This window comes from Mytilus galloprovincialis, chromosome 2, assembly GCF_965363235.1.
Source record: "Mytilus galloprovincialis chromosome 2, xbMytGall1.hap1.1, whole genome shotgun sequence".
NCBI classification, from domain to species: domain Eukaryota; kingdom Metazoa; phylum Mollusca; class Bivalvia; order Mytilida; family Mytilidae; genus Mytilus; species Mytilus galloprovincialis.
In genome coordinates, this window is record NC_134839.1 from 47,427,853 (window position 1) to 47,441,861 (window position 14,009).

Sequence of the window (14,009 nt, forward strand, 5' to 3'; positions counted from 1 at the left end):
AATGTTAGATAAATATAAAATAAAAAAATGTGAACTCAAAAGTTAAGTTTTGGTTCTATGAAAGTAAATGTTTGATAAATATAGAATAAAAGGATGTGATATAATTGCTATTTTGAAAACCTTCTAACAAGTAAAATTAGAGCATTTTACATTTATATTGGTATTTTATAGAGAGCATAAATGAAAGCAACATGCAAAAATTAGACAGCCTTAAAATTAAAAAAAAAAAAAAACCTTTTTCACAGCAGAACTAGCTTAGAAAGTTTTTATTTTATGTGAAATGATTTTAAACTTTTGATTTTTTTTTTTTTTTGCAGGAATTCATGACTAATGAGCCATGTAGCTGTGTTTGTTTATCCCATGAGTTTGCAATAGTGGGAACAGACAAATTTTATCGCTTGAGTTTAGATCATTCAAACATTACTGGTATGTTGATTAATTAGTATTACAGTCGATTCCCGTTATTTTCATAGCCTAATTGTCAGACAAAATTATGCGATTAAGCGGAGTATGCTTATATTCAAAATGCCAAATTACAGAGTCAAAATACATATCGAATGATTATTTATTCTAATAAAAGTTGTATGCATAATACTATTTTATTTTGTATTTTTTCAATAATTTTTCTAAATTATTTAGTTTTAGTTTATTTACCGAAGTTTCTTTTTACCTGGGATACGAAAATAAATAACAAATTGTTCTATAAATAGATTTGTTTATATGACCCGTATGTACAATGTACATTGTTACGCTTTGATTGAAATAAACTGTTTAACAATATTACACCGTTTTTAATAATTTTTAACAATAGATGTGCAATGAACTGCATTTGATATACAGTATTTTCCGCTTGCACAGTTATATAACACTGTTTCTTTAACCTTGTTAGTTTCATATATGCAAAGCAGTAAACAGGTAATGGGGCCCTGCACAGGTTATTTGCTGGACACGAGTGTTGAAAGTGAGCAAATATAATAATTAGAAGTAAATGCTCATTAAAATAAATTTAAAAATAAATGATTGATGTATAAAATTCTTCAACCATATAGAGTGGGGTGCTCATTTTTGCCATATCTTTCCATGTTTTTTTCAGTTTATGTTCAGGTCTTTATGTTTTTGAAGTATACTGATATATCTACATGTATATGAAGATAACTTCAAATGCAAAATATTCTTAGCTTTAAAACGTGTTTGTTTTGAGAAAAATCATTTGAAATGTTGGATTAAAGGGTGTTTGAAATTTCCTGATGTTTTGTCAACGGGGGACACATATTCGCCATTGTTACACATCTATTACTGCATCCAAATAACTGCAGCTTTAAACAATATTTATCAAATAAATTTCATTATAGATGAATAGCAGACATTTGAAAGGTGTAAAAAACTGAAATTTAGGACAATCAGTCAAAGAATTACTAAAGAAATACTTCTTTGAAATCGTTTTTTCCATTCAGGAAATTGGCTAAAAATTGTTGTCAGTTTTTCGGTCCTTTGCTTGCCGAAATTTGGTATCATTTTCAAAAATAATCATATTTGTTATAAAAATATAATTTACTGGCATATTTCTTCAATTTCAACCATCCTTTGAAGTTTTTACACCTCAAAATCATGAAACGGCGAAATTGTGTCCATGGCGAATATGAGCGCCCCACTCTATAAATTCCCTGTAATATTTAACATAAAACCCCAAATGTAATCTATGGACAATGTTTGAAATCCAATCAATAAGTAATACCTTTTGAGATAGAATTGGCGTGTTTTTACATTAATTAATTTCTTGACATTTTTGTGACCTCGATGCTTAAAATACTTAATAGAACATGGGAAACTTTACCTATGTACACATAACGGTTTATTTTATAATTAAATTCCAACATATAAACATGAAAGAAACTGTTTTAAAATCCCCGAAATCGCGGGGAATAAGAGCGTATGTAAACTGTTAAAAAATTATAACTGGAGAATTCCAGGAGAGGTATCAAAAGTCAAAGGTACTTGGGGACTGAACACATTTTTTTTTTTTGCCCTCCCCCTTTTTTTCAAATACCGTTTTTGTCGAGCCTGCAACTTTTGTTGCAGAAAGCTCGACATAGGGATAGTGATCCGGCGGCGGCGGCGGCGGCGGCTACGGCGGCGGCGTTAGCTAACTTCTTAAAAGGTTTATATTTTAGAAGGTGAAAGACCTGGATGCTTCATACTTTGTATATAGATGCCTCATGTTACGAAGTTTCCGTCAGTCACATGTCCAATGTCCTTGACCTCATTTTCATGGTTCAGTGACCACTTGAAAAAAAAGTTCAGAATTTTTGTAATGTTGAATTCTGTCTTATTATAAGTAATAGGATAACTATATTTGGTATGTGCGTACCTTGCAAGGTCCTCATGCCCGTCAGACAGTTTTCACTTGACCTCGACCTCATTTCATGGATCAGTGAACAAGGTTAAGTTTTGGTGGTCAAGTCCATATCTCAGATACTATAAGCAATAGGGCTAGTATATTTGGTGTATGGAAGGACTGGAAGGTGTACATGTCCAACTGGCAGGTGTCATCTGACCTTGACCTCATTTTCATGGTTCAGTGGTTATAGTTAAGTTTTTGTGTTTTGGTCTGTTTTTCTCATACTTTATGCAATAGGTCTACTATATTTGTTGTATGGAATGATTGTAAGGTGTGCATGTCTAGTGGGCAGATGTCATGTGACCTTGACCTCATTTTCATGGTTCAGTGGTCAAAGTTAAGTTTTTAAGTTTTGGTCTTTTTATCTAATATTATATGCCAAAGGTCAGCTATATTTGGTGTATGGAAATATATTATGATCTATATGTCAGTCCCGCAGGTTTATTTGACCATGACCTCAATTGCACGGTTCATTGCACAGTGTTAAGTTTTTGTGTTTTGGTCTATTTTTCTTAAACTATAAGTAATAGGTCAACTATATTTGTTGTATGGAAGCTTTGTTAGCTGTACATGTCTGTCTGGCATGGTTCATCTGACCTTGACCTCATTTTCATGGTTCATTGGTCTTTGTTTAGCTATCTTGGTTAATGTTAAGTTTATGTGACAGTTGTAATAAAGCTTTATACTTAGGACTTTCAACATAATATCAATGATTAGTAAAGAAGGCGAGACATTTCAGTGTGTGCACTCTTGTTATTCTTTCTGTTTTTCTGTATACTATGAACATACATTACTATATAAAACGGTCACTGATATATTAAAAATCACCCCAGTAAACTATTCAGTGGAATTTATAGAAAATTATAGCAAATTTATACAATTTATTCATAGTATATATGTATGTAGTATACAGAAATATTTCACTGACCGCCGTGGATAGAAAACTATTGGAATTGACAATATATATAAATAGCAAATACACTTTATCTATAGTATATGTATGATCATAGTATACAGCAAAACGCAAAAAATAATTGTTCTGTCCCAAGTACTTATGCAAATTATGTTTAATTTCAAAACAGGCCTAAAGGGCAACGGAAGTCTTTTATATTTCTCAAAAAGTCAGTCTGATGACGGAAACAATATATGGACACCTATATTTTCGTTTTCCTCCCAAAATGACCCAAACTGAAATACTTTAAGCAAGGATGATAAATGCTAGAACACACCCGCGGGCATCCAGAGCGTGGTTGAAAGTATGTAAAGTGTTGTAGGATGAATTTTTGTAAAAACATTAATGACTGGAGAATTCCAGAAAAGGTCACATAATAAAAGTTATAGGTACTTGGGGACAGCGGGACAATTGTTTTTCAACCCCTTCTCCTTTTTTCCCAAAATTTCCAATTTTTTGTTTTCTATTTACTATGCTATCAATTCTCAGTTAACTAATCAATCCACGGCGGTCATTGATATATTATATAGACCCTCTCTATTTAATATACTTTGTGACCCGATGATTTTTTGTAAAAGATTTTATGACTGAAGAATTTCAGAAAAGGTATCAAAAGTTATTGGGACATGACAATTGTTTTTCTAGCCCGGCTCCTAATTTTTTTCCTCCAAAACTCCTATTTTTTTTTTCTATTGATTTCAATATATAGACTCTGAGTCTCTCTATTTAATAAACTCAGTGACCGCCGTGGATAGTAAACTTGAAAATGATAGCAGATAGCAAATACACGTTATTCATAGTCTTTGGTATGTACAAAGTACAGAAAAACGCAAACCGGATGTCTAGTCTGACTTAAAATTTCGTCCAATGACGGAAAAATATCCGGACGCAGTTTTTTTCGTTTTTCTCCCAAAATAACTCAAACTGAATAATCATAAGAATGGATGACAAATGCGACAATACATGGTACCTATAGGTCACAGAGGCATGATGATTAATTTATTGTGGAAGGAAGAGAAGCGACACACAAAATGAGGTCTTCTCGTTTAATTGTATAGATAACACAAAAGTTAATATGAAATAATAATGAAAATTATGATGCATTAAAGAAAAATATACTCACCAAATTGCCGTTTCCGGTCAAAATTCTCGTCAGTTTTAACTAAGCACATATAGCTGGCATTTTTTTCTATGCAATTAACTGAAAGGCCACTTGAAGAGCTATGCATTTAACTGGACAATTAAACATTAGATGAATGGGAAATGGTTTTGTGCAGGAGAAAATTATGTAATTTTAAAACAGAATTATGCTATTTTAAAAGCGGTATGCAATTAGTGGAGTCGACTGTATAAAATTCAAATATTTATTCAGAGAAAATGTATTAACATGTGGTTTGTCACTGCAGAAAGGAAATATTAGCATGTTTACTAATTGCTTCTTTTTAAGAATAGAATGATACACAGATATTAAATGGTTTTTTGTTAAAAAAAAAATTTAAACTGAATGTTGAATAAATTTCTTATTACATTGCAAGGTTATGCATATTTTTTTTATGTTTCTTTTTTTATTTTTTTTTTATCCAGGATTCTACCATGAATGATGTGAACACTGTAACATTTTGTGTTTAAATTATAGATTGAACTTGAACCACTATTATTCTTTTTTGTATTGAATAATTTATAATACCAAAGATTGGCAATCAATTTAACTACCAGTACTGTATTACCCAAATATATGTGCATGCCTATCTAATTATTTTTCAAGAATAATACTTTTACTTTAATTTTCTCATTTTTGATTTTTTCTGTAAGGTTTGAAAAACTTTAATATCTTTAAAACAAACATCCAACAATGGTCAGGTTGGAAGAGAAGCCTTGCGTAGTGGTAGGGACCATGGGAAGGTCGTCCATAAAGAGACCAAGCTTTTTGAACAATGTCATGTATCATGTAAAAGTAATACCAAATCAATATACATTGTAAACAAACTTTATTTTTTCTATATTTATCTTATCTATTTATAAATCTTTATTGCTACTTTCACTTTTCATTGTTTCTCTCACCACGACAACGTAAAATTCAATGTACCACTTTGATTACTTCAGTAATTAGTTTCTGAACGTAAATTGTCCTGATAAAACCTGCCTGGCAGGCGAAACATGTAGACCATAGCAAATAAAATTGCAGACCATTTGAAGAGTTGTTGTCAATTTGGAGTATTGTTTTAAAAAGAAAGATTTAATGAACAATGAAAGTCAAGCTGTTCAAATTAATTTGTCAATGTTGTATGTTTAACATATTGTGATTTTATTTTTATATTTGTAGATTTTGTTGACAAGAGGGATAACTCTTTAGCATTTGCAGCTTTTGGAGCAGCAATACACAATAGCTTTCCTTTAGCAGTTGTAAAAGTATCACCTGAAGGATTGCCGCTGGAATTTCTCATCTGTTTCCATGGTAATGATTTTGTTAAATATTAATTACAACTAAAAAAAAATCAAGATGAGTCCTCTACCTGTGGGTTTCACACAGCTCTACAGAGGCTGGTTACTGCATATATCCATGTGAGATAAAAACAAAAAATGATCATGAGAGACCCTCATAATTTGGTAGACAAGGTTGTTAAACATCTCTTTTGAAGATTACATTATAAGGTCATTTTTTTGAAGATGTAGCTTGTTAAAATGTGTTATGTTTTACATTACAGTTTTAACCTTTACATTGTGAGCGTTTGTTTTCCAATACAAAAGGCCTCCAGATAATTGCTCATTAACCTTAATTAATTTGAATTCATTTATTTTCGTGGATACCGATTCAATTTCTGGCAGAAAAATTGCATTTTTATGTACATCTTAATTTGTGGATTTGCCTATGTCTGCATACAAGCCTGTAGAAAATTTTACAATAATTGAATATTTAAATTAGTGGTTTACCTTACCAATGAAATCCATGAAAATTGTAGTCTCACAAATGATGATGAATTTATAGTAATATACATCTGTTCTCTAATGAAATATAGATACTGGTACTAAGCTACAAAGTTTGTAAGAATAAAGAACTCCTTTGCAAATAAAAGGATTTAAGATTTTATTTGCATTTAGGCAGAAACCAAAATGACTACATTGAACATAAAAAGTCAATATGTAACTGATTATTTTTGCAGAATTTGGATTTTATGTTGATTCCAAGGGAAAAAGAAGCAGACCAACAGAGCTGAAATGGAGTTGTCTCCCATTGTCTTTTGGTAGGTGAAGTTAGAAGTTGGCCTCTTTACCTCAAGTACAGGGTGTTTTTGATTCTCTTTTTAGCTCACCTGGCCGAAAGGCCAAGTGAGCTTTTCTCATCACTTGGCGTCCGGCGTCCGTCGTCGTCCGTCGTCGTCGTCGTCCTGCGTTAACTTTTACAAAAATCTTCTCCTCTGAAACTACTGGGCCAAATTTAACCAAACTTGGCCATAATCATCATTGGGGTATCTAGTTTAAAAAATGTGTCCAGTGACCCGGCCAACCAACCAAGATGGCCGCCATGGCTAAAAATAGAACATAGGGGTAAAATGCAGTTTTTGGCTTATAACTCAAAAACCAAAGCATTTAGAGCAAATCTGACGTGGGGTATTATTGTTCATCAGGTCAAGATCTATCTGCCCTGAAATTTTCAGATGAATCGGATATTTCGTTGTTGGGTTGCTGCCCCTGAAATGGTAGTTTTAAGGAAATTTTGCTGTTTTTGGTTATTATCTTGAATATTATTATAGATAGAGATAAACTGTAAACAGCAATAATGTTAAGCAAAGCAAGATCTACAAATAAGTCAACATGACCAAAATGGTCAGTTGACTACTTTAGGAGTTATTGCCCTTTATAGTCAATTTTTAACTATTTTTTCGTAAATCTTAGTAATCTTTTAGAAAAATCTTCTCCTCTGAAACTACTGGGCCAAATTTAACCAAACTTGGCCATAATCATCATTGGGGTATCTAGTTAAAAAAATGTGTCCGATGTCCCGCCCAACCAACCAAGATGGCCGCCATGGCTAAAAATAGAACATAGGGGTAAAATGCAGTTTTTGGCTTATAACTCAAAAACCAAAGCATTTAGAGCAAATCTGACATGGGGGTAAAATTGTTCATCAGGTCAAGATCTATCTGCCCTGAAATTTTCAGATGAATCGGACATTCCGTTGTTGGGTTGCTGCCCCTGAAATGGTAATTTTAAAGAAATTTTGCTGTTTTTGGTTATTATCTTGAATATTATTATAGATAGAGATAAACTGTAAACAGCAATAATGTTCAGCAAAGTAAGATCTACAAATAAGACAACATGACCAAAATGGTCAGTTGACCACTTTAGGAGTTATTGCCCTTTATAGTCAATTTTTAACCATTTTTCGTAAATCTTAGTAATCTTTTAGAAAAATCTTCTCCTCTGAAACTACTGGGCCAAATTTAACCAAACTTAGCCATAATCATCATTGGGGTATCTAGTTAAAAAAATGTGTCCGGTAACTCAGCCAACAAACCAAGATGGCCGCCATGGCTAAAAATAGAACATGGGGGTAAAATGCAGTTTTTGGCTTATAACTCAAAAACCAAAGCATTTAGAGCAAATCTGAGAGGAAGTAAAATTGTTGATCAGGTCATGATCTATCTGCCCTGGAATTTTCAGATGAATCGGATAATCGGTTGTTAGGTTGCTGCCCCTGAATTGGTAATTTTGAGGACATTTTGCTGTTTTTTTGTTATTATCTTGAATATTATTATAGATAGAGATAAACTGTAAACAGCAATAATGTACAGCAAAGTAAGAACTAAAAAAAGTCAGTATGACCAAAATAGTCAATTGACCCACTAAGGAGTTATTGCCCTTCATAGTCAATTTTTAACAATTTTCTTAAAATTTGAAGATTTTCAATAACATTTTCCACAGAAAGTACTGTTATAGATAGAGATAATTGTAAGCAGCAAGAATGTTTAGTAAAGTAAGATCTACAAACACATCACCATCACCAAAACACAATTTTGTCATGAATCCATCTGTGTCCATTGTTTAATATTCACATAGACCAAGGTGAGCGACACAGGCTCTTTAGAGCCTCTAGTTTACTTTTGTTGTACATTATACTGTAAATTTAGAAATTATGATGAGGTTTTTATAAATGCGAATAATGCAAGTGAGTTGGAGAAGACGTTACTTAGTTCAAAAACTTGTGTCTAACCATTTCTCATTTTTGACCAATAAAATATGTTCAAACTAACTGGGAGAATATCATAATAATTAGAACTCACATTCTGGTATCTGATACATACATCTGTATGCAGATCTTTCTGAAATTGTACTTATTTATCTTGCATTAAGTCTGTTTTTCAAAAGTCAGACTAATAAATGTATGCCATAATTTATGAATTTATATAACAATATTTAATTTTTGTATTATTTTTTTTTTTGAAAAAGATTGAAAAATTATGTCATATGAAATTACAAGTTTGTATTTTTTATCAACCTTTTTTTTCTTAGTTGTCCACCTTTAAGCATATTTACACACAAGGAATTCTGTGACTCTAAAACTATTAGTTGTAATTTATTTAATCATTTATCTGACTTCATAATCTTCAGGGAATGAATTTGCTGTTAATATGGTTAGACTTTATAGAGAACCTGTTAGGCTGTTATTTTTTTATTTAAAACAAAATCATTTTTTGTTACAGCTTACAGTGAACCATTCCTATATGTGACATACTTTAGTAGTGTACAATGTATTACAATACCTGCTGACAAAAGAGAAACAAGGTTTGTAAATGATTTGGAGTAAGAAATTCTTTGTTAATGAGAAATTTTTAAAAACTTTAAACTTCTTTTTGTCATTGTCTGCAAAGTCACTGGTGTTTCCTTGAGTGAGAATCTTTGTTCTAGTTAGCCAATCCATATAAAATGTTAACATGAAAATTCCTAACAAAAAATTAAATTGGGTGTTGTTTTCGGAATCCGTCTGTTGGTCCATTGTTCTATCAAATCTCAACTATCCCATACATTGGCCTATTGACACATTCTTCTATCAGATTAATTAATTATGGGCATTTAGTGCTGTGAATTATAATCCAAATTACTGAAAATAATATATGAATATAGTTTTTGTCGAGCCTGCAACTTTTGTTGCAGAAAGCTCGACATAGGGATAGTGATCCGGCGGCGGCTACGGCGGCGGTTTTAGCTAACTTCTTAAAAGCTTTATATTTTAGAAGGTGGAAGATCTGGATGCTTCATACTTTGTATATAGATGCCTCATGTTACGAAGTTTCCGTCAGTCACATGTCCAATGTCCTTGACCTCATTTTCATGGTTCAGTGACCACTTGAAAAAAAAGTTCAAATTTTTTGTAATGTTGAATTCTCTCTTATTATAAGTAATAGGATAACTATATTTTATATGTGCGTACCTTGCAAGGTCCTCATGTCTGTCAGACAGTTTTCACTTGACCTCGACCTCATTTCATAGATCAGTGAACAAGGTTAAGTTTTGGTGGTCAAGTCCATATCTCAGATACTATAAGCAATAGGGCTAGTATATTCGGTGTATGGAAGGACTGTAAGGTGTACATGTCCAACTGGCAGGTGTCATCTGACCTTGACCTCATTTTCATGGTTCAGTGGTTATAGTTAAATTTTTGTGTTTTGGTCTGTTTTTCTCATACTATATGCAATAGGTCTACTATATTTGTTGTATGGAATGATTGTAAGGTGTACATGTCTAGCGGGCAGATGTCATGTGACCTTGACCTCATTTTCATGGTTCAGTGGTCAATGTTAAGTTTTTGAGTTTTGGTCTTTTTATCTAATACTATATGCTATAGGTCAACTATATTTGGTGTACGGAAATATTTTATGATCTTTATGTCAGTTGCGCAGGTTTTATTTGACTGTGACCTCATTTTCACGGTTCATTGCACTATGTTAAGTTTTTGTGTTTTGGTCTATTTTTCTTAAACTATAAGTAATAGGTCAACTATTATGTTGTATAGAAGCATTGCTAGCTGTACATGTCTGCCTGGCATGGTTCATCTGACCTTGACCTCATTTTCAAGGTTCATTGGTCTTTGTTTAGTTATCTTGGTTAATGTTAAGTTTATGTGACAGTTGTTATAAAGCTTAACTTTATACTTAGGAATATCAACATAATATCAATGATTAGTATAGAAGGCGAGACATTTCAGCGTGTGCACTCTTGTTTCACTAATATTTGTAAAGTGCTGTGTCCCCTGTGTATTTAATATTTTGTGTTTATATGGTCTATTCACATTTTTGAAATTTTTTACATTTCAGCTTGATAATATTCCAAATTTAGTGAATATTGCCAATGGGTAGGTTGCATCAATTTCAATTAGTAAGAATATTAAAATTCTAATTGAAATGTTATACAAATGAGTTTTTTAATAATAATTTTGTTGGTATCTTATCCTTATAGAGGTAAACAGACCTGTATAGATATTCAAGGCCCCCGATTTCTGGGTGTAGGTATTACTCGTGGTACTGTTTACATTTCCATGGGAACAGGATACCTGACAGAGTTAATAGTTCTCCAAGGAAACGATGGAATCTCTAGAGAATTCAAGGATGAGGACGATAAAGAAAATAGGTCAGTTTTTAAAAAACAAAAGATTGAGTGGGTTATAACAGACTGTTTCAATTTTTATACTGAAATGATAATTTTAAAATATACACAGTAAATGTTTTATACTTTTAAAATGGCAATGTTAACATATGTACAATATTAATGTTCTAATGAAAGCTATTTTGTTAAAGATAAATTGGACCTTCTGGAAACATTATTGTAAAAATTTAAGATTTGCTTTTAATAGCCATTTTTGTTGTTGTTAGAAATGTATATAAGAAATTAGGTCTGTTCCACAAGATGAGGTTTAAGACCTCCTAGTAATGGTCAAGACTAAAAAACAAATTACTTGAATTGATGATTTTTTGGGGTTTTTTTTGTTTTGTTTTTTTGACATAGTGTCTCTTGTTTATCAATCACAAGTTTATCTTTCAAATTTACTCAATTAATTATTTTTATTTTCAATGCTTAATCTTTCTTAGATATTTTGGATTTGTCTTTTGATTTGTTTTGTTATAATATTGGTAAAAATGTGGTCATTAAACATAATGTTCATGCTCGATCAGCTATCAAAGACAAGGAATTGCAATATGATATTACATTTATTCATCATTTATTTTTGTTTTACTTGTAGACCAAAGTCACCAGGAAGATTCCTCAGTCCAAAAAAAGGAAGCGTGAAACCATCTAACATGAGGAGACAACTCTCTTTAACTTCTTTAGACAGTAATTTTAGTGAGATATCTGTATTAAGTGCAGATAGTCGAATGACAGTAGAATCAGACGTGTGAATAGTCATGGAATCTAATTTAGCAATTGATTAAGATGGTGTAAACATTGATGTAGTAAACAAACTGATTCAAGGACATTTGGAATCCTAGCTAATTATTTATTAAGATAGGTGTTATAAACAACTGTCCAAGGTCATGTTATTAAAAACAAGTAGGAGTAAACAAAAAGCATTCCAAGGTCAATCAATTTATAATTCAAGGTTATTCAATCTAATTACTTTTCATTGCTAGTAAACTAACTTGACTAATGTGATTTAAAGAAAATGATGATGGTGGATCCATCTTTTTTTATTCAAATATTTCTTCTTATAAAATTGAGATGAATAGAAAGTTAGTTAGAAATACAATTCTAATCTTCATCAGTAATGAATGTAGGAGGAGTTTGAAACCTCAAGTCACAGGTTTTGCAGCCCCTCCTTTTACAAGGATTGTTATTTCTAATTGATTAAGTTGAATGTTCAATTAACTTTTTCATATTCTATTAGATTTTAAGTAAAGACTAGCTCCTTTTCAATTTTTACAATTTTTCAAAAAGTCTTGCGGCCAAAACATCCTGCTTGAATTGATTAATGCAATAATTTGGAAAATTAATTGCCTTTGGAATAAGAAATAATAAAAAGGGATGGTAAGCATGCATATTAGGTGGTTTTACTTGAATTAGCTATCCCCACATTTTCTGGTTTTCTTGTTCATTTGAAACCAATCATAGATTAGCTAAACAAATAAATGAAATCAATGTTATAGTTATCAGTTTGTTGTATTCTGTCATATTATTGTCACTAATTTTTCTATTTTCATCTTTATTATATGATAGAAATACTCAATTTTGTATATAATGAAATGAAACTCCATCCCTCTTAATCATGTGTGAAAACAAAATCCAGTGGATTACCATGTGTTTATTATATCTGAGTTGATGCACTCCTACTTTTAAGGTATATTCATATTAATAAATTAGTTTTGTATTTTTTGCAAACTCCAGAGAGTTCAAGTTACATCTCATATTCACTATAGATCAAATTTTATGATTCCTACAAAAGATTATTTTTAGACATGTTTGTTTTCCTATATTCTTGCTTTCTGTTTGTTTGTAAATCTGACTGCTTCTTAATTATGTTGATTAGGAAGCTTAAACTTAAATTGTATAGTACAGTATTTGACCTATAGCTCCTTAGTAAACTTTTCCATGCAATTTAGACAAACAGTACTGTTGTCTGTGCTAAAGAGGCCACATTTTTAGTTTCATTTTTCCTGAATCATTATATTAATACCAGTTCATGTGGCAAGCTGATTCAGTCTGAAAGAAAATGAATGTAGAAATGTATATAGTTGTATGTAGTCATTGCTTTTGAAGGGTACATATCATTTTAATTTATACATGACTATTGTGTAGTTTTTTGAATGTGTGTACATTTTTATGTATTTTACTATGTGAATATTCTTACCTTGGTTTCATCTTATATCTCATAAAATATTTTGTGTTTATAGTCCTTAACTGTTTCTTCTTCCATTTAATACTAGAATGAAGAATGATCTTAATTGGTGCTATTTCCTACTACCTGATTTGATTTTTTTTGACGGAAATGTAAATAAATATTTTCCATCAGAACTGAAAGTGATTAGTTTATATTTCATAAAAAAATATTTTTAAAGAAACATTTTGCCACTTTTTAAATTTTTGAATGGTTTTCAGTAGCATTTTAGTATCTTTGTGTTCTCTTGTAATGTTAATAATCTGTAGTACATGTACAACACATTATGATCTCTTTGACAGGTGCAAAAATTAGAACCGCTTGTAATATTTTTTTTCTGTTGTAATTAAATAATGTGTGACATCTTCCACCACATGTGTTCTGTAGAAGTTAAAAAATAATACTTTATAAAATATATGATACAACAATGATGGTTTTGTTTATTTTATTTTTATATACATATAAAGGCTGGGTGTTGAGACCATATTTGCCCTATAATGGTTTACTTTTATAAATTGTGACTTGGATGGAGAGTTGTCTCATTTGCACTCATAACACATCTTCTTATATCTATATACCCCTACCAGCATGACTCATTTTAAAATATGAAGCAGTCGAAAATTTTTACAATACTTAATCTTGGGAAAATAATAAAAAACTATATACCCCTACCAGCATGACTCATTTTAAAATATGAAGCAGTTGAACATTTTTAGGATACTTAACCTTGGGAAAATAATAAGTTCAAAAGGTATTATAGAATTAAGGTTTATAACCCAATCCAACGTCACATA

General features: G+C 31.3%; 1 protein-coding gene across 2 annotated transcripts in view; it reads left to right on the forward strand.

Moving 5' to 3' along the window:
* The window catches only part of LOC143063716 (citron Rho-interacting kinase-like), a 71,976-nt gene extending 58,330 nt beyond the window's left edge, over positions 1-13,646 (forward strand). For both annotated transcript variants that reach the window (XM_076236040.1, XM_076236041.1), the window contains exons 39-44: positions 318-426; positions 5,674-5,805; positions 6,512-6,592; positions 9,053-9,134; positions 10,806-10,976; positions 11,587-13,646. In XM_076236040.1, the coding sequence (XP_076092155.1) occupies positions 318-426; positions 5,674-5,805; positions 6,512-6,592; positions 9,053-9,134; positions 10,806-10,976; positions 11,587-11,743 (732 nt within the window). In that variant the 3' untranslated portion in view covers positions 11,744-13,646. The remainder of the gene's footprint in view (positions 1-317; positions 427-5,673; positions 5,806-6,511; positions 6,593-9,052; positions 9,135-10,805; positions 10,977-11,586) is intronic.
* Positions 13,647-14,009: the final 363 nt, after the last annotated feature.